This window comes from Phocoena phocoena, chromosome 9 (assembly GCF_963924675.1).
Source record: "Phocoena phocoena chromosome 9, mPhoPho1.1, whole genome shotgun sequence".
NCBI classification, from domain to species: Eukaryota; Metazoa; Chordata; class Mammalia; order Artiodactyla; family Phocoenidae; genus Phocoena; species Phocoena phocoena.
Window position 1 is genome coordinate 46,836,089 of NC_089227.1, and position 27,561 is coordinate 46,863,649.

A 27,561-nucleotide genomic window follows, 5' to 3' on the forward strand; every position below is an offset into this window, starting at 1 on the left:
CTTCCTACTCCCAACACTTGAAATAGTCTTTGGGTGAGAGTGGCTCTGGTGAAGGAGACAAGAAAACGCTTTCCAGAAATAGCACACACGTTCCTTCATAAAAATAAAACCAGAGTCTTGGTTTAAGTCCAGCCAGGTTGGCTGCCTATAAATTCATTATCAATCTTTAACACGGCCCTAATATATCTCCCCTACCCACTGGCCACAGCAGAATTTTAATCAGGCAGTTCCCAAGCAAAGGATTTATCCACACTGGAGCAGACATGGTTTGGAACGTTTTATTGGCAATACTGGTGTCATATTTAGGAACCACAGACTTTTGTCTGACTGGGTTAGCTTGAATGACAAATATCAATGATCAACTATATTTGAAATATTGTTAAAGTACCTAGAAATAATAGGCATTAAAATTCATTCCATTCACTGCAACAAACCTCTAAAGATTTCACGTCCTCAGTGGAACCGGCATACTGTAATTGTTATTTGGAACTTACTGTAACCTCAACAGCAACAGAGAGACAATGCAGTCCTCTCATTATGCACATGCTCTAGGATCGTTTATTTTAATGCTTTCAAATAAATATGTTCCATGCAGCACACCACAATAAATAAGGAGCAGCAACGTTCTTCTAGTAAATCCATTCATAATGTGAGTCACCGTGTAAAACGCCACATCTCAAGTCTTTGGCCCTGTACCATAGCATGACACCACATCTGCACCTAATCATATCTGGCTTCATATGGATTTAATAGGACTATGCCAGAAGTGCCTGTAAGCACAAATTTAACCAGAGGTTTCCAGCTATTAAATACAGCTACTAAGCAGTTAAAAGGCAACAACTCAACGCAAGAAGGCTCCTACCTCCCCACCCCCACTTTTGAGACAGAAATATAAAGATAGAAATGCTCTGGTGAATTTCAGGTCGGTGGACAGTATACATCTGGAATACTTGGAGCAAAGCTGGCACAACATGGCACCCAAACGGTCACGGCAATACTGATACTGAATGGACACTGAATACAAGCGGACTTGATGACTGCAGATACTGAGCTCTAGAAGGTCAAGGTGGGGACGGCTCATTTCCACTAGGCAGATAACTCAACGGTGCCCTCCTCCTCGCTGTCAGCTCTGTTCGCACGAATCTCCACGAGGGTCCTGGCAAATCGGGTCCACTCATCGTTGTGGGGAACTGCAAGCTGCAAAACAAATTAACGGAAAATGGTGAACAAGGTATCTTTCATGCTGAAAGCCTTGAAGCCTGCATGACTGTTCTTCTTGAAACAGATGATTCCCTTGGAATGGAAGGAAATCAGATAGTCTTCCTTGAATCAGATCTCTGAAGCATTGCTCTTAAACTGATCATTTAGGAGAATGATGTCACTCTCAAAAGCAAAATCGCAGGTGGGATTTATAAAACATTAAAAACTTATGTAAACTATACAATTCATACAGTATCCAAGTTAAAGCACTTGCAGTAAGAAGACCAGAATTACAGCGAACACGACAAATAAAAACTGCATTACTAGGAATTTGAAATAACGGTGGTATTGTCTTCCTAAGTCGATGCTATTGATCCTTTTCTAAAAAGTGTTGCCAACGTGCCACTATATATATGACAAGAGTATAACTTACATATTCAGAGAAATCTTACTACTATAATATGACATTTTGGCTTTTCCAGCAAGATCGTGTATGATGATGCCAATGAATAATAGTAACTAAGATTTACCAAGAGTTCTGCTCTAAGTACTTTACATGTATTCTACTTATTCCTCACAGCAATCCTACTTAGGATAATATTAGCATTTACATTTTACAAAAGGAGAAATTGAGGCACAGAAAGATAACTCATCTTACCAGGGTTGCATAGCCAGCAAATATCAGTGCCAATGTCATCTGGTTCCAGTAATTACATGCTTAGCCAGTTTGCTACACTGAATCACCAAAAAGAGGGATTATAAGATTTCCCCAAAGTATCTTCTCCTGTGCACAGTTCAGTAAGGAGAAAATTCACCCCACCTGACACAAACTGCATGTATGGATTTTTGTTAGGTGTTTTAAAGGATAATGATTTCTCTACATGGCATCTAAAAATGAATTGTTTAAAGGTATCATGCAAGTGTTTGGAATAGAAAAGAATTATTTGAAGATGAGAAGCAGGATCAAGTACAAGCCTGAATGGTTTTCATGTAATAAAATTTGTTTCGACTGTACAGCCATTTTCTTGGAAGACTACCCTGTAAGATGACGTAATCCATCTACAGATACCAGCGCTACACATGCTATCCATATATTCCATAAACATTAATAACACACAATTATCCCAGTCAATATACATTTTCCAAAATAAAAAAGCAAATAAATCTAAACTTTATTTCTTACTATATCAAGCCAGATATTTAGGACTTTTTAAATTTAATTTATTCTTGGCTTCATTGGGTCTTTGCTGCTGTGTGCGGGCTTTCTCTAGTTGTGGTGAGCGGGGGCTACTCTTTATTGTGGTGCGTGGGCTTCTCGTTGCGGTGGCTTCTCCCGTTGCAGAGCACGGGCCCCAGGCATGCAGGCCTCAGCAGTGGCGCAGGCTCAGTAGTTATGGCTCGCAGTCTCTAGAGCACAGGCTCAGTAGTTGAGGTGCATGGGCTTAGCTGCTCCGCAGCATGTGGGATCCTCCTGGACCAGGGCTCGAACCGTGTCCCCTGCATTGACAGGTGGATTCCCAACCACTGTGCCACCAGGTAAGCCCCTAGAACTTTAAATTTTTATTACAGCTGATGATATCCTCAGATACGATCTATCCAAGACAACTTATTGGAGGGTGGCATCATCATCCTACAAAGTACCGTCCTTCAATTAGTGCTCTGTCCTGAGGTTAAATGTTTCAAGGATTTAATTCTGGAAATGATATACAGGTGGGAGAAGTAAGTTTTTTTTTCTTTTAACAACTTTTTTTTTTGTACTTCTTTATTATTTCTTATTTGGAGAAACGGAGTAATAACAAGAACTCTCATTTAGTTATATGAGTGAGGTCTGAGGTTAAGTACTTCCCTAGTTATTGAAATGAATCCAAATTCCTTTTTAGACAGTGACACAAGTTCACAACAGTCTTGAATGGCACTGTTACCCCTTTGCTCAGTTCATTTTCTCTACTTTGTGTTATTTTCCTATGCTCCACTATTCTTCATTTTTCTCTTCAATTTTACAAAATACTGCACTGGGGAAATGAAGTCCTCAAAATAAATTATACAAAGAGCTAACAAAAAGTATGAGCAGGAAAAGGCTGGCAACATATTAATATGAAAGAATAGGTCCACTCTTTCTTGTCTTTTCTCCAGCTCCTGACCAAGCCCTCCCAGAAAGAGCCACAAAAACAAACCAAAAAGCCCAAGAGGATACAAAAGCGAATCCTGATAACAACTTTTTCTCATATAAGGTGAGAATCAAGTTAAATCTAAATTGCCTCGTAACTTCACGTAACGTTAAATATTGGAAAAAAGCAGATCTCACTAGTAAAAGTGATATACTCGAGGGGTTTGGCTTCTAAACGTAACACTGTACTTATTATTGGTTAAAATGGCACAAATTTAAGTTACTATATGATACCATATGTAATGTTTTATTGATAGCAATGTATAGAAACAATATACTAAAACAGAACAGATCAATGTGTTTACATAGTTTCATGTAGTGGTTAACGGCAAGACTTAAGAAACAACTCTAATAAAGATTATGAAACATTAAGGGTTGAATATGTGTCCGGATACAGTCTGGGACAGAACTGAGTATCACTGATGACATATAAAGTTGCACATCTAACTTTTCAAAGACAAATCTTTTGGAAGTCTCGTTCCTTTATTTGTTAAAGAAATCAAAGTAGTGATTTTAATATTTACCATTAATAAAACATAAAATTTAAAGGGTTTTGTAAGTAAAATCTTTGAGGTTTTTTTAAAAAAACTGAAGTATAGTTGAGTTAAAAATTGTTTCAGGTGTGCTGTAAAATGATTCAATTATATATACTTCAGATTATTTTCTATTTTATATTACTACAAAGTATTGAATGTAGTTCCCTGTGCTATTCAGTAAATGTCTGTTGCTTATCTATTTTACATATAGTAGTTTCTGTCTGTTAATCCCATACTCCTAACATATCTCTTCCCACCCCCATCTTCCCTTTTGGTAACTGTACGTTTGTTTTCTATGCCAGTCTGTTTGTTTTGTATCTACATCCGTTTGTATCATTTTTTAGATTCCACATATAAGTGATATTATGATATTTATCTTTCTCTGGCTTACTGCACTTAGTATAATAATGTCTAGGTCTGTCCATATTGCTGCAAATGGCATTATTTCATTATTTTTTATGGCTGAGTAATATTCCACTGTGTATCTATACCACATTTTCTTTATCCACTCATCTGTCAGTGGACATTTAGGTTGCTTCCATGTCCTGGCTATTGTAAATAGTGCTGCAATGAACACTGGGGTACATGTATCTTTTCCAATTAGAGTTTTCATCTTTTCCAGCTATATACCCAGGATTGCTGGGTATGTGGATTGCTGTGTGGGATTGCTGGATCATATGGTAGCTCTAGTTTTATTTTTTCTCAGGAACCTCCATACTGTTTTCCGTAGTTGCTGCACTAATTTACATTCCCACCACCAGTGTAAGAAGTTTCCCTTTTCTCTACACCCTCTCCTAGCATTTAGTATTTTTTGCCTTTTTGATGATGGCCATTCAGACCAGTGTGAGATAATACCAAGTTGTGGTTTTGATTTGCATTTTTCTAATAGTTATGGATTTTGAACATCTTTTCATGTGCCTGTTGGCCATCTCTATGTCCTCTTTGGAGAAATGTCTATTTAGGTCTTCTGCCCATTTCTTTGATTGGGTTGTTCAGTTTTTTTGATACTGAGTTGTATGAGCCGTTTGTATGTTTTGGATTAGTCCCCCGTCAGTAGCAGCATTTGTAAATATTTTCTCCCATTCCATAGGCTGTGCTTGGCTGTTACAGAAGTTTAGGTCTGATTTGGTCCCATTTGTTTATATTTGCTTTTATTTCTTTTACCCTGGGGAACTGATCTAAGAAAATATTGCTGTGATTTATGTCAGAGGATGTTTTGTCTATGCTCTCTTCTAGGAGTTTCATGGTGTCATGTCTTATATTTAGTTCTTTAAACCATTTTGAGTTTTTGTATATGGTATGAGGGATATTGTAATTGCATTGATTTACATGTTGTCCAGCTTTCCTAGCCCCACTTGTTGAAGAGACTGTCTTTTCTCCATTGTATATTCTTGGCTCCTTTGTCACAGATTAATTGACTGTAAGTGTGTGAGTTTATTTCTAGGCTCTCTATTCTGTTCCATTGATCTATGCCTGTTTTTGTGCCAATACCATGCTGTTTTGATTACTATTGCTTTGTAGTACAGTCTGAAGTCTGGAAGGGTTATGTCTCCTGCTTTGTTCTTTTTCCTCAGAATTCTGGGTCTTTTGTGGTTCCATGTAAATTTTAGGATTTGTTCTACTTCTGTGAAAAGTGTCATGGGTATTTTGATAGGGATTGCATTAAAGCTGTAGATTGCTTTGGATAGTATGGCCATTTAACAATATTAATTCTAATATTCTAATCCAAGAGCATGGATAGCTTTCCATTCTTTGAATCACTTTATCAGTGTTTTATAGGTTTCAGCATATACGTGTTTCACCTCCTTGGTTAAGTTTATCCCTAGGTATTTTATATATATATATATATATATATATATATATATATATATATATATATATATAAAATAAATATATATACTTTTTTTTTTTTGGCTGCACCCCACAGCTTGCAGGATCTTAGTTCCCTGACCAGGGACGGAACCCAGGCCCTCAGCAGTGAAACCACAGAGTCCTAACCACTGGACCACCAGGGGATTCCTGGTAGGTATTTTATATTTTTGATGCTATTTTAAATGGGATTTTTACTTTCTCCTTCTGATATTTCATCGTTAGTGTAAAGAAATGCAACAGATTTCTATATATTAATCTAAGAATGAATTTTATCAAATTTAAAAGTTTCTGATAAAACTATACCCTACTGTGGAACTACTGCAATACATTTGACCTTTTCCATGGTGATGGAAATAATAGTACTATATTTGTCCTTAAAAATACAGATTCACCCTCACAAAATGTTTCACAGTATTCTAACATGTCTTTTTGATCTGTGAAAGTTTCATTTAGGTTGGGGAAAATATTAGAAGTTTGTGTTTTCTTTTTTAAATTGCTCTGCCAAGCATTTTCCTCTCTAGAATACCATAAACTTCACAGAAAAGTTAGCTTGTTTTGGTTCAAACACACAAAATTCTTGATTAGAACAGGATGAGAACACAACTGCTTCTAGAAACTTAAATTTATCTACCTCATCCTATCACACTTTTTCATCTAGCTGACTATAAAAACAATCCAAGATCATCGTAATGTTAGAAGGTGAGGTGCACACTGCCCCATTTTTAGAGTTAAATATCACCATCAGGAAGCACTTTAAGTATAATCGTAGCTTGAATGTGGGAATGTGTATTCACGGGCTGTTTCCACACCCAAAGTAATAATTTTTGGCATCTGAATTACTTGTAGGTAAGACCAAACAGGTATCCGAACACACAAGGCCACCACTCTTTTTTCATTTTACATCTTTGGCTGTAAACAGCATCTGTTTGGACAGAACTGCGTCCTTCTTACCCTTGGCAGTTCCTGACTCTTCTCACCTGGTTCTCTCTTATTAGAAATGTCTAGAAAAGAAGTTCATGAGCGTAAGTGCATCTGAAACTTTCTCTAGGAGACTTTTAATCCAATTTTACCTTAATCATTAAGTAGGATAAAAAACTCTGCTCGTTTCTTTGATTAAGAGAAAGACTGCTGTCATGCCCTTCTATCTAGCATATATATATCTATTCAGTACTGATTTAGTCATCATGGACTTAGTACCAGCTATATGGCAGGCACTGTGGTAGGACTAAAGATACAGTGATGAATCATTTTGGCATATGATGACTATAAATATTAATTACCGTGTTTTCTTAGGTCAAAATGTGTGAATACTGGCGTAGGTTTTTTTTTTTTTAAACTTTACTGATATTCAGAAAGTGAGTAGAGTAACCTAAAATTTACCTTCTTACAGTGATAACTGCAACATTTCCTGGTATGTGTTGTGTGTCAAGCGAGTAGCAGGGAAGCAAATGGCATGTTAATGACATGGCTTCAGCATCTCTTCAGGTTTCTGTCAAGGCATTAAGGCTAAATCTAGACCATCACTATGGATTTTTTCCCCCTGAAAATAAGTTTAGAATAATTTTCAAACAATTTACATTTCTGATAGGAAGAATATTCACAAGTGTCTAATGGTGATGAACAATTTCAATTAACTTAAAAAACATATTTGAGAAGCACTGTGAAGGAAATAGCCCATAGTTATATCAAGGGACTACCATAAAAAAGGGCCCGATAAAATTGACCAGTATTGTCCTGAGTCAAAGTGGATCTGGAAACATTTTGGGGCTTCAGATTCATCCACCAACGTCCACATCCTAGGTCAGAGGTGACTCAGATTCTTCTACTGCTTCATCCAGGGTTCACCACTCGCCAGTTTACCACCCCCCTTCGCAACTGGATGACTGTTTTCTAACTTTTTGCCAAATGTGTAAAGCATTTTTGTGCCAAAAGCACTCAGGGAGCTGATTCCTGAGATAACAAAATCTTAGCTCTAAGAGTAAGTGCCTCTTATAGATATGATATGACCATACATTTACAGCCAAGGGAACTAAGGCCAAAGGTAGTTTCTGAAGCAGTAATTTGGCCCTAAGGAGGAGGTAAAATGAACCTTAGATTTGGACAGGAAACTTAAGTCCTGCTTTCATCTTGGTTACTGGCCATGGTCAGGCACTTAACCTCTCATTGCCTCAATTGTAAAATGGGGATGATGGTGTCTGACCCATTTATCAAAAGAGATGTGGAGAGGATGAGAAAGGTAATCTAAGTGAAGAAAGTACTATGAGTTCAACACAGAATAATCATGCATTCTTGTTCTTTAAACAGTTACTCAGATTGAACATGTTCCTAAAAATCACATATGTGAGTGGCATACGTATCAATTCGATATCATTTTTGTGGTTTTGCTTTAAGAATTAATTCTAAATTTTGCTATGTGAGGACATTAAGAAGCAGACCTCTCTCTGACAGACAGGAAACAGAATGACAGGGAGCTGAATGATTTGCTCAAGACCATGTAACTTACCGCATGTCAGTGTGGGCAATCAGGAGCCTCACCCCTTTAGGAAATGCCAGCATACCATGGCAGGTAATGTGTTTTGAGTCACCTGCTAAAAGATTCTAAATATTTTTAATCTTCTAAGATTCCTGGAAGATGTAAAGGTCAGAAATAAAAAGCAAAAGTGCAAAAGTTGTGGAAAAATTCATGAAAATTGATCGTTTTCATCCTCCCCCTTCATCCCCCTAGTTCTGAGGCTGTGTCATGAGTCTGCCCCCCACCCTCCTCCCGCCTGAATGGAATGGAGGATGCCCTTAGATCCTGCCCTACCCCATGCCCAAATAACTAATTAGGCTAACCACTGGGTGTCCTGCCTGGGCTTCCTGGGCTCCTTGTGTACCTAAAGGGAGGCACAGATTGCACGATAACTAGATTTTGAGAATGGAGCCAGGGTTGACTTTTTTCCACCTCAGACAGCACCCAGATGATATGGTTTCTTTCACAGCTCTGCCAATAATTTCCTGGGTGTCCTTAGGAAATGTATGTTTTAACATCTTCACTTCATTTGTGAGAAAAAGGAATTTCCCACTAACTCCTAGGACCATTGTGAATATTAAACAAGATCTCCCCCCAAATATAAAAAGCTTAAGCTCAGTGTTTGGCACATTATAAACCCCAGATAAATGATGTTGTTCACCCTATATTTTTCCTTCTTAATGTTAATCCCCTCTCCTCCTTTTTCTTTTTCTTTTTTTGCTTCCTTACCTATTTTCTTTCTTCCATTTTCTTCTTTTCACCTACATAGAGCACTGCATTTTTTAGAAGTACACCTTATGTTTGATCATATTTGCTTTCTTAAAAACCCATACAAATCATTTCCTAGATAGCTATTATTAAATGTATGACTGAGTTTCACGAACTGGGTGTGGGGAAAGGGTTCTTTCAGATCACAAGAAAAATCCTGTCAGGATGTTTTGTTAATTTAAAAATCAAATTCCAAGTATAATTATTCCTTGTAAATATACACATGCATCTTTTTCATTTTTCAAATATGACCAATACAGCTTTGTCAAGCTATTTAAAAAAAAACTTTTTTTTATAAATTAATTTACTTATTTATTTTTGGCTGCATTGGGTCTTCATTGCTATGCACAGGCTTTCTCTAGTTGCAGCCAGCAGCGGGCTACACTGTGTCGTGGTGCACAGGCTTCTCATTGCGGTGGCTTCTCTTGTTGTGGAGCATGGGCTGTAGGTGCACGGGCTTCAGTAATTGTGGCACGTGGGCTCAGCAGTTGTGGCTCGTGAGCTCTAGAGCTCTGGCTCAGTAGTTGTGGTGCACAGGCTTAGTTGATCCGCGGCATGTGGGATCTTCCCAGACCAGGGCTCAGACCCGTGTCCCCTGCATTGGCAGGGGGATTCTTAACCACTGCACCACCAGGGAAGCCCAAGCTATTTCCTTTTCATGGCACTTTCTATGGTGGGAGTCTACATTTTTAGCTCAAGTTCTAAGGCCTTGTAACCACTGAACATGCTGTTATAAAAATCAAATGACTTTTTATAACCAGGGTTAAGCGCACAAATATCATGCATGTGTCCCTTTTTATGAGCACATGGCTAACCATTCTAAACAGTCCTCAGTCAAGCCTCCCTCATTTGTTAGTAATTTTAAAGGGTTTATAGTACCTAGCAGCTGATTTTAAATAGCTGCGTTATCTGCAGTAACTCCTACCAGCCCAATGCTGTATTTTTTATGTTAAAAGTATCTGTCTCAGGCACTGCCTAGTATAAAAGCAGGTTACTTTTTAAAAATATCTTGGATAATTAAGACAGAAAGGCATTCTGTAATTTCAGCATGCCACGCTTAACGTATCTGAGAAACCAAGCAAATTAAAATGAGTAGGACTCCAGGTTTCAGGATGAATATTCCAGGATGTGTGGTTCGGCAGCATCTTTGTAATCTTTCAATTAAATGGAGTCATTAAAAATAAAAAGTCTGAGACAATTACGTTAACCATGGATTCCAAAGAGATACACAATTCAGCTCCTGTATTAACCTAAAAACGAAAGTTTTCTTTAAAACGGTATCTTACGAATTACCTTTCACTTTAATGCACACTGATTCTGTTGTTCTTGTTGCTAATGCATTTAAAGAAACCGTGGACGTGAACATGGGTTTCCACAGAACAACTGCTAAACCCTTCTAAGCTCTAAAAGCTTTTTAAAAAGTACAACTGTTAGTGGCACTCCAGTTCAGGAGATTGCAAACTTACCGGTGTACAAACACACATTTGTGTTCAGAGGAAGCCTATATTTTTTAGGACACTTCCCTTTGCCACACACACAGAGGGAAGCAATGAAACAGCCGCCAGAACAGAACGAGACCAAGCTCCACTGTATTTAACTCTTGGGAGAGTCTAGCATCACTGGTAACAATGGATGAAACCACGAACCAAAATTCCAAGCCAGAATGCAGTATACAGAGCGCAGTATACAGAGTGCATAAGTATACTACAGTGCTCCACCACGAAAAGATATACTGTGTGGTAACTTAGTATTTAGAGAAGTCCAGAAAGTAGAAGGTACGTCAGTCTCCATTCTGTAGCATCTGCTGTTACCAGTCAGTAGGTCAAAATTTCTGTGAAATTTAGCATCATGCTAAATCAGACTACCTATGGTAGTCCGATGATATCTGATTATTTTTTGGTTAAGAAAGAATTTCTTTTTTCTGAAAATCCCATCTAAGGGAACCCTCTATCCACCCATGAAGCTTGAGATCTTTCTGCTAAAGTTCTCTTCCTAGTATCTTTAAATGAGTGCTTGACTTTTATAGCATGTTTGTTAGAACAATACTTTTAAAAAATCCATTACCACCCAATTAAGGAAAAAAATTAAGTTAGGACATGAAAGTCAAAAGTAAACAGTAACAAATACGAGTCTATATCAATTTCAATAAGCCAGCAAACACTGAAGGAAATAATTTTAAACATTATTCTTAAAAAGTGAACATTTAGAACTATTCTTCATGTTAAAATTTAGCATCATGGGAAGCGTGACAAAATTCTGAAGTTTTTACCTGAGGGGGGAAGAACCCACACAGCTGAAAAAGAGTTAATTCACTATGGCTTAAAGATGACCTTGTTCACATCTGTTTTAAAATCTTGTCACTCTCTTTTCTTTAGAAATGTCTTTGGCATTATTTTTCTATTATTTAGAACAATCATTTCTCTGTCCAAAAGATGGAAAAAATTGCTAAAAACTTTGGCTGATGGGCAACAATGGAAAATAAACTTTTTAAACTTCACTACCATTCTTTGTCCATAACACAAAAGATCAAGAAACTGACAGGGAAATGAAAAAGCATATGCTACTCAAACTGATCTCTCATACCAGCTGACTAAACATATATCCTTTCTCTTTCTGATATTAACTATAGGTTTTCTAGTAAATTTCTAGCAACCACTGCATCTAAGCAGTTTTGACAAAAAGAAGGCTTATTGCTAAACATCTTAAAAACATTTACCAAGGTAATAAAAGAAATGTCATTCCCTCCTACTGAATGTTTGGGCATAAAAGAGGTATTTTTATAACGTAGTTCATGATTTACCATATCTATAGTGTCCAAAAAAAGCAAAATGAAAAAGAAGCATTTTTCCAGTGGTTTGACGACTATTTGAATAAACTGTTCCTCTTTTACCTCTGTTACCTCTAGTGACCAACTGCTCACTCTTAAAAGCAACGGAGGGGCTTCCCTGGTGGCGCAGTGGTTGAGAGTCTGCCTGCCGATGCAGGGGACGTGGGTTCGTGCCCCGGTCCGGGAGGATCCCACATGCCGCGGAGCGGCTGCGCCCATGAGCCATGGCCGCTGAGCCTGCACATCCGGAGCCACACAAAAAAACGGTAAAAGCAAAGGAGGGGAGAGTGACTGGGATAGAGACTGGAGAGGAAGGACAAGCACTCTTTCTAAATATATGTTCTATGTATCTCTTACCATGCAAATATAGTTAAAGGATTTTTCCTGTCCATTCATCTATAGCCAACGTGGAGGCTGCCCTCTGAACGCTTCACACCATTAAGCTTTTCCTTAACCTTCAACTTTCACACGTGAAACATTCATTCACCGAATTATTTACTGAGTGCCTGTTACGCACCAGGCACTGTGCTAGGCCAGGTTATCCTGTTCAGATAGACAACTGGCAAGTACCTATGTTTCTGTGGATGTGGCACTCTAAAGATCAGAAAAACGCTACTGAGGAATGTGATAAGCCCAAGGAGCGCTGCCAGACTGATTTTTTCCCCTAAGTCAAAGGGTGCCCAGTTCTTAGGATACTAGAAGATGTTCAGTTTTTTCCTAAGGGTCTTTAATGCCAAGACAAATAAAAATAGAAGATCCTGTGTAAGTGTTGAGAAAGTACTGGCTGGCCATGAGGACCAAGAGCTCGGGGAATGGACCACTGATCAGCTTTATCGGCCAGCCTAAAAAGTAAGAGTGCAAACTTTCTTCTACAATGTTAAGCTCTGACATTCCCTAAATGATTGATAAATAATTCATGTTTTCAAATGGAAAAGATGTTCTGATAGCTGACATTCTCAAAAATTCATGCAGACCTTCCTTGAAAGTAGCATAGAATGATTCATTCACTTCCTCCCTTTGCAAGTCCAGCCTATATGGCATATAAATATTTATACATCAACATGTATAGGCAGATATTTGATTTCATATTCTATTTTAGATATACCAATAGTAACACACATACTCGCAGAAGAAACAAATAACTTCACTTCTATACAGGCCAGTGTTAATCTAGACTCACATATGATGGAAGCAGCTTCATGCTCGGGCTGGTCTAAGCTGTGATTTGAGGCTACCGTTCTAAACAGTAATTTTTCAAGATAAAATTTAGCAGTTTTGAAATTCTAAAACACAATTTTGTTAGACATAAAAAAAATTAACACTATAATTAATGACTGCTTCAAAATCCAAACTGCTATTGAAGACGACAGTTTGAAACCACAGAAGAATCATAAAGATGATTAATTATACAAACTGATACCTGTTTCAGAAGGTTTATATTCAAAGACCATTTATCACCAAAATGGGAATATATTAATTTCATTGAATATTGCAGATTACTCTGGTTTTTATAAAATTAGATATTAGTGTTTTCACTTAATCAACTACTCCATAATATATAAAAGTCATTAAGTATTATCAATTCAGAAAAAAAGTGGCTTGAAAATATATTTAAATCCATTTTTATACACTAATGCTACCTGAATAAGCACACTATGTATATAATAATTAGTTTAATCATGGGCTTTTATTATGTAATTATCAAAATAAAAGCCACTGTGACTACATTCACTATAAGATAATTATAACATTAATTGGAATAACACTTTTCTTTTTACACTACTTTTCCTAGAAGAAATCAAGTTAATACTAAAATTATAATCGTCTATTTTAATCAGATTATTTTTTCAAATATAATTTATTATGACATGGAAATGAATATATGGTTTCAAAGTAGCTTATTTTATATAATTATATTTATTAGCACCCCAAATCTGCCCATGCAAATATATGCCTTTGTGCTTTTGACTTAACTGCACAGGATTGTGGCTATGATAATAAAAATTCAGGTTAAAAACTGAAAAGTCCAGTTGAAAAATCCCAAATGTTTTGCTTCTATGTCATCAAATATCTAGATATTACTGGCAGAACCAAGTATCTGGATTTTCAGTTTTTATCTGGATTGTGGCATCACAGAATAGTTTATGCCAAAGTCTTTGCAATGGAGGGAAAAACCAAAAGAAGTGTTTAGTATCAGCAAAAGATAAAAATATTGTTTATCTACTGAAGAATACGCTACTGCTTAAAAGACCTTCAAGAGTCTAGCAACTTATGGCCACACTCATTTAATGAGAAACACAAGTGTTTTGGGTGATTATAACTGGACTCTGGTAAGCTGAGCCTAGCTCTGCCCTTCTCTTCTGGAGGCTCCCAGAGCTCAGCTATGCTATCAGGCTCGTCATCAGCAGGGGATAATGGCTTTCATAGAGCACAATAATCAAATCGACTGATTTCCAGTGCAGTTCTTTTTCATTAAGGAACTCTTATTTGAATCAACCCCCAAATTTCAGTTTAACTTATTTTGTGTTCTGCATTCCCCCCTTCCCCACGGAGGGGGATTATTTAGAGCACAAATTCCTGTGGAAAACTGATGTAGGCACTGTCCTACTGGAAGACATGAAATCGTTCCACAAAACAAACAATTATTGCCTCAGTGTAATCGACTTAAAAACCATACGTGTATTGTTATTTATTTTGTGTCTTGCTCAAACCCTTTTTGACTCCCAGTACTTCCAGTTTATCAGGTGCTCCTACGTAGAACTGCTATTTAAGCTGCAAGGAAAATGGCTCATGGAATCTCTTTGCTTTTATTCTTATTCTAGCTGGCTATGAGAATGGTTTGAGGCACATTTTAATAGTCCTCTTACATTATTATACCTTGACCATCATTCTAAAGTATATTGCATAGGTCATTTTTCCTATTGGGAATCCAAGTAAACGTTTCATTCTAATTTTTAATTTCAGCTTTAAAATATATTCAAATGAACATTTAGCAACTAAGATCTGATGCAGTCAAAAATAAATTAAATAAATAAATCTTTTAAAAAAATGAACATTTAAATTCATGCTTACGGTTTTAGCAGTTGCATTTGATCTCTCGTATTCTCCTGCCTTTTTCCTTTCTAAAAAATTTTCAAGGCCTTTTTAACACATTGACATATGTCAAATTTATTCTACTTATTAAAATTTGTAATAAAATGACTGCCATTCTTTTGGCCCCAAAGAGTCATATCAAACAAGCTACATGAAATGTTGCCAAAGCTCAGGGTTAAACTTTAAAGATTAATACACATTTCCTTAGGTAATTAGTGAATGGGATTACCAAGCAAATAAAGCTGGGCCGATAAGATTTATTCATCTCCCAAATTAGTTTTTAAGTTGCCATTTTATTTTTCAGATTCTACTTTAGGCTGAAATGATTTGGGAATTTTATCCCAATTTTGAAACTTATCCCAATTTGAAACTTACGAGTATTCATCACAACTGAAAACAGTCTTCTCTAGAAGAGGTTAATGGAAAAAGAAATAATAGGAGGTGGAAGATAAACTGCTTCTTTCACAACTGGTGCTGCAAACAGCATTCTAACTAATTCAGATAAGCAGCAAGCATAGTTGTTAGGGGATATTTATGACAGCTGCATCTGTGTGACAGCAATGAAGCATTAAAAATGGCAACGGGCTTTCTATGAAACACATCTGCAAGAAAGACAGGTAGCTAGGCTGACTGTCAATCATCAGGACACGTGAATAATTCTATACTCACTGGCCCATGTGCTGGTAAAATCAGCTCCGTATGTATATATATAGAAAAGCTCGCTATTCGGTAAAGAGCCACAGCAGTGAGTAATTTTTATTTTTAATTCTTAAGAGTATGTGTGTTCACACATCATTTTTAAAAATCCAACAATGATGAACAGGTCTCTGTGAGTGTATTCTGAAGAAGAATACACTCAACCTTTTCAGGTTATATTTGTAGTTAATTTCTGACTTGTTATCTTACCCATCTTTCAATTAATTTAATGGGATCATACAGCTCCAAAACAAACAGATTGCATCCCACAGTTTGGGGAGCAAAATCCTGGAAACTTCTTCAAGAGCTAGGCTCATTTTCAAGTTTAGATCTTAGAAAATTTAAATGGTGCATGCAACCACTATCTATTTAAGTAACTTTTAAGATGCATGAATAGAATTAAAATTATAGCCAAATAATAAAAGGGGTCTTCTCTGTCTTTCGCTGAATTCACAGAACTTCCATTTACGCTAATGGGAGTTAAGCACCTGCTCTGCAAAGAAAATAGACCCCTATCTGTGAAAATAAACGTGTACAGTATATTTTCCAGATACAATGCTCAAATAAAACAACCAAAAATGTATGCTATATAAACAAAGCGTCATGTGGCCTACCTGAAAACACCTGTTTTGTATTTTACCTCTTCAGTCGTAGACCTTGAGATATTACTCATGCCTTCGCTATTTAAATGTACCAGAAATTAAAAAAAAAAAAGGATGGACAGACTCAATCTGGTGATTTCAGTGAGCTCATACACAATCCTCTGTTTACCCCTTCAGAAGTTCATAATAAATTGCATCAGTAAATCTGGATTCGAGCCACTGCTCTCTACCATCATCTTAAAAGTCATGGAGGACAAGTGTACATAAGAGAGGAGGGCATGATCATGGGCGCACTGTGCCGGGACTCCCTGCAGCAGCTGCAGCCTCGGCTGGGACAGGAGATGAGGCAGACGATTGTTAACGACTGTGACACCAGAGTCCCTTTCTGCAGCGCCCTTCTGGCTGAGTGTGAGGTCTCACAGGAAGGCACGTCTACCTGGACTTGAATGGAGCTCTCTCCATTGGCAGTCACAGGAGTCACAGAACCTCTATCAGGAGGTTCTTGACACCGAGGTGGACAGAAAGGCTGCCCCTCTCGACTCCACCTAGAGTAGGCATCATAGAGATCTTTCCCAAAACTCTCTTATACTTTCAGTTAAAATTATGATGTGATCAAAAGAGGGCTGTGGGGAGGTAAATTAGAATATCCACCAAATATCCAAATATGATATTTAGAATATAATGTCATTGCTATTCTCATCCAACACTTTTGAATAGTCTTAAGGAATAGGTAATAATAATATCATATGGCATGCACTGCATTTAACCATATCTCTATAAAGATTTCTCCTTCTTCCTAATTGTCTAGGTCAAGGCCAAAATTTTTAATTTCTGATCTGCATTGTGAGTGGTATTGAAAGCAATACTCTTGTGGACAGGAGGGAATACAGAATTTGAGGGGCCCAGTGCAGACTGGAAACATGGAGCACCTTGTTGAAAAATGTCTTAACAATTGGAAGACAATGACAGCAGAGCATTAAACCAAGCTCAGGGCTCCTCTGCATGGGGCCCTGCAAGACGGCACAGGTGGGACAACCATGAAGCCAGCCTCACTCTGAAACAGGACCTTACGAAAGATAGCCTGCTGCCCCCTCCTCCCTTCTCCTCAGCCTAACAGAGGTCTCAGTCAAGTAAACCATGGGAGAATGAATGTGAGATGTCCTCCGGTAGACAGACACCAGTTCTATGTACTGAGGTCCCAAGGAAAATGGAACAACGAAGTGTCCTCTAAAAACTACCGTTTACTTCCTTATACAGGTTGTATTGTAAGGCTTATCTAAAAGTGTTCCACCTTGTTCCTAGAGGGTTCCACAAAGCAAGGTTTTCTATCCAAAGGCCAGCGTGACCCTGGTGATGGGCTCTGTTTTAATGGGGCCTGGAGGACTAATTTTGGACATAGATAATGAATGGTAGCACTGTCTCCTGGCAGTCTGATCCTCAGTGACGTATTTTTTTCCTTTTAAAATCACTTCCTGCTTAAACCCCTTCCCTCTCGTCAGTCGTGCGCCGGCGTTGGATTTGACCTCAAATTCTAAATGGGCCAGGTTGCCGTGAAGGCGCTCCACCTGGCTTTCTGCAGCGTAGGTGATTAGGAAGGCTGGGGAAGCCCTGTTTAGGGGGTGCCCTTCTCTTCTAAGGACAGCTGTGCTCTGTCAGGTCTAGGTTTAGTGAACGAGACAATAGTAATTACAGTAATGGCAGCATTTGCCTATGAGCTACCATCTCTCCGAAGTGGGCTTCAGCTAAACTCAGCTGGAGGAGTTGTCTTTCCTTTTAGGACGTGGAACCTCTACAGAGTTGGTCTTCAGAGACTTAGAACAGGCTATAGAGGCAAGCAAAGAGAAACAGAAAAGGACCCCTTTATTTCTCCCCCAAAATACATATAAATATTTTTGTAAGGTATTTACAAATTTAAGAGAAAAACTATACTTACAATAAAATTATCTTGTAAAGTCTGAGTTTTTCTGAGCTATAGGTTACTTTTTAGGATCAAACAATACAGAAAGAACTGTTCAAACGTATAAGCTTATCCTGATTTTCGGTCGTTCAGAAAAGGGCTCGAAGATTATAATATTACCTACTCTCAATAAAAGAGTATATCCCCCCCCCCGTTTTTTATTTTTTTCCTGGTAGTGAATTTGTAGGGATAAACAACCCTACAAATTTTGGGGCCTATTATATGTCACAGAGATTTTTTTCTATAGCCTGTCTAGACTCCAGACAATAGGTGAGACTGGCCTAGAGTTGCAGACATTTCCATAGTCTGTAATGTCCCTTAGAAAAGTAAGGGCAATAATACAAAAATGAAAACCAGCCTGATCTGCTCGCACGATAGGAGAAATATGAGTATGACAACACTTTACAACTTAGAAATGATGACAACAACCTAGGAAGAAGTTTTAGCAGCCATATATCAGCCAAAGCAACTTCTACAAAATCATACATACTCCCCCAATATGAGTCATATTCAAGTAATGTTGTCCAATGGCTATAAAATCACTTTATTGCAGAAAATTCTGTATATATGTTATGTTGTATTTTCTTATTGCCTAGAGGTGGTGTGTGTGAATGTATATTACATATATATGAATATATGACCACACATTATTTGTGGTCAGCATACAGATTTTTCAAAATGCCTTACTTTAAATAAACCAGATTGTTAGACTATTCTGCTTTTCAGCCCTCTTGGATAAAACAATTAATGTTGCATATAATCTTAAGAGAATTAAGGGACGTTATGTATAAGCAAGGGAAGTGGAGAAAAGGGTTTTTAAATTTCATCTATTTTCTACCATTTCGTCTCTGAGCATGTCTCCACGTACCTATTTTCTCTCCTACAATTGTACTTGTTCTAAACAAAGGAAAGGAGGAGAGAAACCTTTTGTTTCTTTATATTCTCCTTCTTTGCTACCTTTTAAATTATTAAATAAATGAACCAATGTAGAATAAGTGTTTTTGTGGCTTGGTTTTATGATGATGAAGACCATGAAAAAGATGCACTGATTTTAAATATTCATTGAAGAAAATATTGCTTTAAAAATATTGGCAATATTTTTAACGCAGAGGGTATTCTCTTTCTCAAAGACTCCAAACTACGTCAGTAGTCACTGAACCATGTGCATCTTCACCACTGGGGATGAATATTAACAGAGTCTTTGTCACTGTTAGAATGACTCAGCTTATGACATCAGGAGTAGTTGAGGGGCAGCGGGGGTACGGCGGGGGGTGGGGGGAGTCTAATGAAATGGACGGCATGCAGTGAAAACAAGAGATTCTTCTAGCTGTTCTCCTTAGAGTTGTACATCCCCAAACAGAAGACTCCCATCTCTGAAGTCATTTAGTTTGTCTCTGGCCGAATTAAAACACATACATACACACACACACAAACACCATCCAGCTTGTTTCAACACAACCAACTCTACCATAAAGCATCATCAAAAGTTCCATTGTAGAGCAAACCATCTAGGATTGCCAAAATTATAGAAAGCTCATTGATGAAACCATAAAGAACCCTTCTCAGTGTGATCAGCTATGCCCATCCACCAGGCACTCAAAGAGCACTCCCTAGGTCTAGGACATTATATACACAAATGCAGTATATTTTCCCCCGGAATGCAAATGTTAGATTCATATTACACGAAAACAATTTACACGACACTCTTGTTTTGCTTGAAAGTTCAATGTTTCCTTTGTCTTTAAGAAAAGAACTCTTTAACCAAAATGAAGGTTTTTGTCAATACTTTCTCATAGAGTAAAAACAAACAGATATGCTTCTGTAAAACTGACTGATAATGTAACATTAAGTATAGTATGAATATTCAAGGAGATTTATATGAAAAAAAAGATGTAGTTTTCTTTTGATATGTACCATGATATTCAGAATGACTTTACATGTCATATAACAGGATGAACCAGAGAAGTACACACTGCATATAATAACTTTGAATATCATGAAAATGATACGAAGTTCTGATTCACCTCAGCTTTTTTAATTGGCTACTTTTTTTTTTTTTTTTTTTTTTAAGATTTATTTATTTGTGTTAAGAATGGTTTTACTAACTCACACATTAAACTGTCTAAGCCTAGCACTCTTTCCGGACACGCAATCTCAGCGGCCATGGCTCACTGGCCCAGCCACTCTGTGGCATGTGGGATCTTCCCGGACCGGGGCACGAACCCGTGTCCCCTGCATCGGCAGGCGGACTCTCAACCACTGCGCCACCAGGGAAGCCCTAATTGGCTACTTTTAATTAAAGAGTAATAGTATATACCTTTTAACTGAACACACCAACTAAAGCTTGACTTTTCAAGGTAAACAACACATTCCAAGTTCAATGTTCGCATGATGAATTTGGCAAACTTTTCATTTTCATGAAACTGGGGGGAAGTGCCATGCTTCATCACAGGATAGCTGGGAATTCTACAGCACTCTGAAAGAAGCCCGATCGCTAACTAACGCACGGTCCTGTGCGTGGAGACGGAAGACCAAATTAGGCCCTGAGGAAGTCTCACTAAACTCCCACTGAAGTCAATGGAAATTTGCAAACGCACTCGAGAGGGCTCTCAGGGCCCACAAGGTGCTGTCAATAATTTCACTAGGTCTTCAAACCAGATATACAAGCAAAAACAAAACCAAAAAAACTGAACAACAAAAACAAAATCAAAACACCCAAACCAAATAACATGTACCTCTCCGACGTCATAGATCCAAATACGGCCTTCTGAGTCCCCAACGGCAACTTCTTTGCCACCTTGAGCCCAACGAACACGGTTTAGGGCGGATGCCCCCTCAATGGCCACACTTGCTGTTGGAACCTGCCAAAGGGGTTACGACAAAGAATCTCTGAATGTGCACTTAAATATACGAATTCACGACGATACGTTTAACTGGATGAGTCACCACTGCCTGCATGTGCATTAAGTACTATATATCCCTTGTGCAGGGGTGAAAAGGATTCATTGTTCTTAAATCATATGCTCCACTGAATTAAATGGTAGAGAGAAGAGACACTTTCACAAAAAAAGGAAAAGAGGGAGAGTCTTTTTCCACAGTCAATGGGCAGTGAGTGACATAAATATTTCTTCCGATTATGCAGGGTGCACAAACAACATACAGACACAGCAGCTAAATGTGATACTTCTTGATCAGGTCATGATTTATGGATCAATGGAGGGGGAGATTTCAGGATTTACCAAGATTAAGGATACTCTAAAAGGGGGAATGGGGTATATGGTGGAAAAAAGTCATATTAAGGGTCTTCAGGGGAAAAAAATGTATCGATCCCTCAAAACCTCATCAGAGAGGGGATGCTCAGAAGAAGAAAAAGCAAGCAGGTGAGAAACTTCAAAACTGCAAGTTCTCCTTTCTTTTTTCTTTTCTCACCCCCGCCCCCCCACCCTTTTTTCTTCCTCCTAGCAATACCAAGGTGTAGGAAGTTCTCCATAGCTCTGAAAATGTCCTCAGGGTGATATCCTGATAGAATGTAGCACTTACTCGTAGAAAAGGCCTTACATCTCCTTTAATAAACACCTGAAATCTAACAATGTTGATAATTACAATATTAATCATTATAAAGTGAACCAGAGGTGCTGAAATGGAACCTGTAGTATTTGTTACAAGAACCTTAATATTTGGAAAAAGAATTTTAGTGGGTCTGCCCCTCTTTTCATCATCAGTTGTGTAAACACTCATCTGGAAGGTTGGAAGTTTATAACTGATAGATCAGATCTCCAAGCCTTCTACAAGAAAGTTGAATAGGAAATGACAATAGCCCATTAAAAATGAAAAAAGGTAAATGTTAAAATAAAAAAGGAAAAAAACATATAGTGAAAAGAGGGCCACCAACATCATCTTATGCCACTGTTTTAAGACCTGTGTCTAATAAACATGTCCTATTAGGATGGAAACACCACATATACTGTGCCTTAGCTCCCCTGGCATTCTGCTATTCAGGGAATTGAAACCATCTGTTTATATGATATTATTGACCCAATACCTATCTTTAAAATAGCAATAAAAACTCCATCATATGTAAGAAGCTATGTTTAAACTTAATCTTGAAATCAATAAAAGTTATTTTACCTGCTTAAATCACTGTATGTCAGTTGACAGCAAAAATGTCAAAAGTCCCCAGCTCATTTTTTTTTAAATACACAATTTCTACAGTAAAGGGACCTGCTGTGCAGTGCTGGAGACTGAATTTTTAACCAAACTTTTTAAAGGCCGAAACAATGTGAATTTAGTTTGGGCCATAATTCTGTCAATGCACTTTATTATTAGTGTGCTACTGCAAAGAAATCTGCGATTCAGCCATAGAGTTTCAGAGTTAACTTTTAACTCCATAATTGAGAGAGATCATACAGGATCCTACTTTCTCTAACGCTAGTTAATAACAGATTTTATCTGTGAACAATCTCAAAATTTGAATAAAAAGTATTTAATCTTAATATAATACTCAAAAGAAAGTGATTTTTTGGATACATTTTAAATTATGCCTAAAACATTTTAAAGAATTTTATTTATTTGGAATTAAGTAGCAAACTGGAACAATTAATATTTTAACCATTTAAAAATATCTTCTTTTCACAGATATTGTAAGTGGTTAAAAAAAAAGGCTATCACAGCCTATAACATGTGCTAAAAGAATTATCAAATGCATGAAGAAAATGACAAAAATATATTTTATTAGTCTGACCAGTAATGAGCTTTCAGAAGTTGATGAATCTACAATGAAAATAATTCATATATTGTCTCTGGCTTTCTTACTCTTGTATCTCAGTCTCGTATATATTTTCATATTTTTTTTAAGGACTCAATCATTTTAATTGCAAAGACAGGATGTATATACATAATTTACTACATTGTGTAGAGGTGACACTGAAGTAGGTGAATATGAACGATCCTTGCATAGGAGCAGTCGGAATAACTTGGTTTAAAAGCACAGTATTTTGAACAAGGACAAAGAAACACTGAGACTTCAGGTGTTTTTTTGTTTTTTTTTTTAAACAAATCTAATTCCTAATCGGACAAATATTTGAAAAATCATATTCAACTTGATAGAAGGCAAAAATGAGTGTTTTAAAAAGTGTTCAGTTCATTACTGAATTTGAATCAGACTCAACGTTATCTACTATTATTGTGAAAGCAGAACTACGATCACCGCAGAACTAAACGATCTGCATGCCAAGTAACCATTTTTTAAAATGGTTAACAATGAAACACTTATGTGGTTGTCTCTTGATACCTAGAGCGAGGGAAGGGAAAACACGTTTGGCAATGCTGAGATATTAATTTTGTTTTACCTAAAAAGCCGATTAAAACACAAAACTAAACGAGAAGAGTTACAGAGGAATTACTATGGAGTTGGTAGAACACTCCATTACATCATAGTTGAGTATCACCTGAACTCACTTCTACTAAATCTGATTTCTGACTGGGTCTCCTAAATCAATCTGGAAAATGTGTTTTTGGTTGTTTAGAGTGAATTGAGTTTATTCTAGCAGATAGAAACAATACGATTTTAATCAACGGTGATGAAAGACTTTGGGAAACCATCACATCGTAGAGTAATAACACCTTTCTATAAAAGCAATAATGTTATAAACATTTCAACATCTGAAATGATGGGCACTGCACGTATTCATGCCCTTTATTTCCAAAGATGCTTCATTACATAACTCTTGTCCTTGTCATACACTTCTGGTAGCCAAAAGGAAAAAACAGACGTAAATGGAAAGTTTTTTTAAAAGACAACTATTTGGCAGTGGTTTTAGGTGTATATAATCTTGCAAGATACAATGACTCAATAATAACACCTGAAGGATATTTCCCTGCCCCCTCCCAGAAAAAATAACTAGGGGAGCCTGTTCCTCCTCATATCCTCCAACTGTAGGCTTCCTAATTAAAAAGGCTGAGCTGTTTCCTGCTCAGAACACTTCAAAAGACCTGTCTCTCGTTCTCCACTTGACATGTAGTTTTCAGCACTTGTTCTTCTTACCTGTCCATTCTTATTGATGGAGAGCTGCCCTGAATCACAGACCAGGAGAGACGACGAGACCATTTTGTTGTATTAAACTGAAGGACATTTAATATTCACGTTTAAAAAACCCAACCAAAAACTCTGCTACCTGAATTAGCACCTCAATGATTTTGAGAAAGTGTAAAAAAGGAAAAATATACGTGGCATAATTTTTAAAACATTTATATAGCAAAAAATTGTTAAAGACTATTTCCTATTGTTAATTGCTTTTTGAAAACATTTTTCACTTGTGAAGGACTCTAAATGTGACATGTTAAAATCTCATTAAAAAAAATACTGAGTTTAACATACATGTTCAGAGTTTGAAACTTATAAAAGTCTGTCTGTGAGTTCGGTACCTTAGTCAAGGATTATTCACCTTGTAAATTTCAAATGGAGACTAGATCTAAACATAAACGGTCAAGAGAATCATCTTTTATGGATTTAAAACAGAAATTGTGCAAGTAGCGAACACTGGCAAATAGCCCTTTTAAAAAGCCCAATCTCAAGTCAAAAGTCCACAAAAGCTTACTTTTCCAAGTGTTTGCCAATAGAGTTATTTCAACACCCTGAAATATGCCCGAGTGTCCTTTCCCGCAGTAAAAGGCGTGAACACGTATGGTTTTGCTCTTTGCAGAGAAGGGTCGTCAATTGTCCAAGATTCCGCCACGGTTTAGGGATGAAGTGAGATTTAAATGATTTGGGGCCAACGCATCTGCCAATACCCTGCACAGCAGCGGAGAATGGGGGGTCGGCAGCCCAGCTGCAGTTGGAGGGTCTGTCCAAAAAAGGCCATTTCAGAGAGAGGGGGAGATGGAGAGAGGCCGACGGCTCCCCCCTCCCAGCCCGCCCGGCCCGGCGCCTGCGCCGCCGCTCACCTCGGTGTCATTGTTGAGGTTCCAGAGGTCCAAGCGCCCCATCCCGTCCACGCAGGCAAAGAGCGCGGGATGCACGGGGGACCACATGACATCGTACACATAGTCTGCATTGTCTTCAAAGGAGTAGAGCGGCTTGTTGTGCTGTAAAGCAGAGAGACCGTGAAGACTTTGTGGCGCTGCGGCTGCCTCGGGCTGTCTAGCGAGCCTAATTAAAAACTTTGCACATTCACAAAGTGTCATAAAACTTCCCGAGATGAAAGTCCTCGAGAAGGTGGACCGCAGCTTTAATGTTACTAGAACTGTCCACTGGCATAAGTAAATACGGTGGGGGGAGGGGGGCGGGGGAGGCGGGGAGGGACTCTTAAGGGGCTAGGGGCTGGGGGCTGGGGGCTGGGACGGGCGGGGGAAGGCGGTTTCAGACACAGTCGTGCTAGACATTCCAGACAGGTGGCCGGGGCTGCCCAGGAGCTCGGAGATCTCGCCGGGCTATGCTCTGCGAGTCGCTCAGGGCCCGAACCCAGGCGTGCTCTACCTGCCGGGATCAGACCCGCGGGGAAGGATCTGGAAGCCCCGGCGGTCCCGGAGACCCAGAACCCTTGGCATTGAAGGCGACGCCTGCCACCTCGCGGTCGTTTTCTGTAGCTGCAACTCTGCCTCCAATCCAACCCGAGGCCAAATTTATACTTTAATGGCTCCTCTGCGGCGGGGATGAGGATACATACTTTAAAGGGATTTGTAGCTCTTCTGGGAGGTGAAAAATCTCGCGGTTCTGAGTCTCTGGTCTCTCTCTCCAGGGTCAGTTCACCCAAATCAGGTGGACTGGCGGGGCTCAATGCAATGACCCTGAACCTTCGTAGGAGGCGGACCACGTTTTCTAGATTACTCAGTATTTCTAAGAGACCTGAAATCGGTGTTTTTTGGGGAAAATGCACTAGCACACCCCTACTGCCTACAAATGCTTCCCCTTCGGAGGGATACAATAAATTAAAATGGCACTCTTGATTTCCTGTGAATATTGTCACATCAAAATAGCAGAGAAGTCAGAGGCAAGTTTGAAAGTACACCAGAAATAAAACGTAATTGGACTTCATGAATTATTCATTCCATCTGGCTTGTCTTATTCTAATTTCTGCATAATGGCTTTACTAATCCCTGATCAATTAATGTAAAATGAAATTTAAATGATAATGAAAGCCCTAGAGATAAAAGAAATTAAGCATTCTTATATCCTCTGACAGAAATCTAAACAATGGGAGTTTTTTCCCCCAATGTCTTCCTCATCCAGTCAGCTGTCTGTACTCCTTTCATGGGTTCAGCTGAATGCCTGTACAGGCCAGAGTAATAAGATCAAAAAACGGTAACATACAATATGAACAATCAAATACTTTCTGCAGAAAATGTTCAAAGAACGTATCTGTGGGGAATCAGCTCCAAATATTCGAGCAAACTCCCCAAATGTACTGTGAGTGAAAATAAAATGCGTGTGCTGAAATCAAGGTGAGAAAAATCATGGGAAGACAATAAACTCCCACAGCCTAAACCTAATGCAAAAATTTGTCAAGGTAGTGACTATACGTGATTTCTCTTTCCAGGAATTATCTTGCTTTGGCGTTGCTGAGACGTGAACACAACTGTAAGACTATTAAAGCAGCGGAAGATTTTAGGTGGGACATTGTATGTGTGGGGGCGGGTGGTGTGTGTGGTCTTATTTTTAGTTTAAGAAGTACCTAAAGCGAACATGTGACATTGAGATCTCAAAAAGAATTAAATGGACATTTAGCCTTATAGTTTTGTATTTTAATACCTTATACCTCTTCTATGCCAAAAAGTTCATGATGTCCCATATGTGCACTGCAATTTGGAGCTAAGATTATCTGCCTATTTGCTATTTATGTAGCTTTTTTTCTTCCTCTCACTGCTTGGATGAGGTGATTCAAACTACCTTCCTTCAGCAAATCTGAATACCCAATGACCTTAAATTAATATGATTATATCATCTTTTTTCCTTATTAACATAAAAAAAGGCAGGGTGGAGTAGCTGCTCCTTCACTGACTACTTGTGAATATTAAGTCTTCATAGAAGATTATTCCTGCCCCAAATTCTTGCTTTTGTAGCTAGCTAGTCACTATTTGTTAGAGAATATGAGTAACACATTTTTCTTAAAATCAAAGAGTAGAAAAGACTTACACATGCTTTAAAAAGTCAGTTCTCAGTATCTCTTAATAACCCAGCTGATAGTATAACTGAGTACACAGAGGTCTAGACATAGATGCACGCATACGTTCAATACACATAACTCATCTTCAGTCCTTGCTTTGATCAATTAGAAAACCATCTAGCTTTAAAACAGTCATCTTCTAAGGAGCTGATATTATTCAATATGTTAAT

At 38.1% G+C, this 27,561-nt stretch overlaps 1 protein-coding gene across 4 annotated transcripts in view; it reads right to left on the reverse strand.

Moving 5' to 3' along the window:
• Nucleotides 1-267: 267 nt before the first annotated feature.
• The window catches only part of DYNC1I1 (dynein cytoplasmic 1 intermediate chain 1), a 338,242-nt gene continuing 310,948 nt past the window's right edge, over nt 268-27,561 (reverse strand). For 2 of the 4 annotated variants that reach the window (XM_065884070.1, XM_065884068.1), the window contains 3 exons: nt 25,173-25,313; nt 20,966-21,091; nt 1,087-1,197 (listed from right to left, as the gene is read on the reverse strand). In XM_065884070.1, the coding sequence (XP_065740142.1) occupies nt 1,087-1,197; nt 20,966-21,091; nt 25,173-25,313 (378 nt within the window). Of the gene's footprint in view, nt 1,198-20,965; nt 21,092-25,172; nt 25,314-27,561 lie in introns of all 4 variants that reach the window. The other 2 variants (XM_065884069.1, XM_065884071.1) reach the window with 2 other exon arrangements.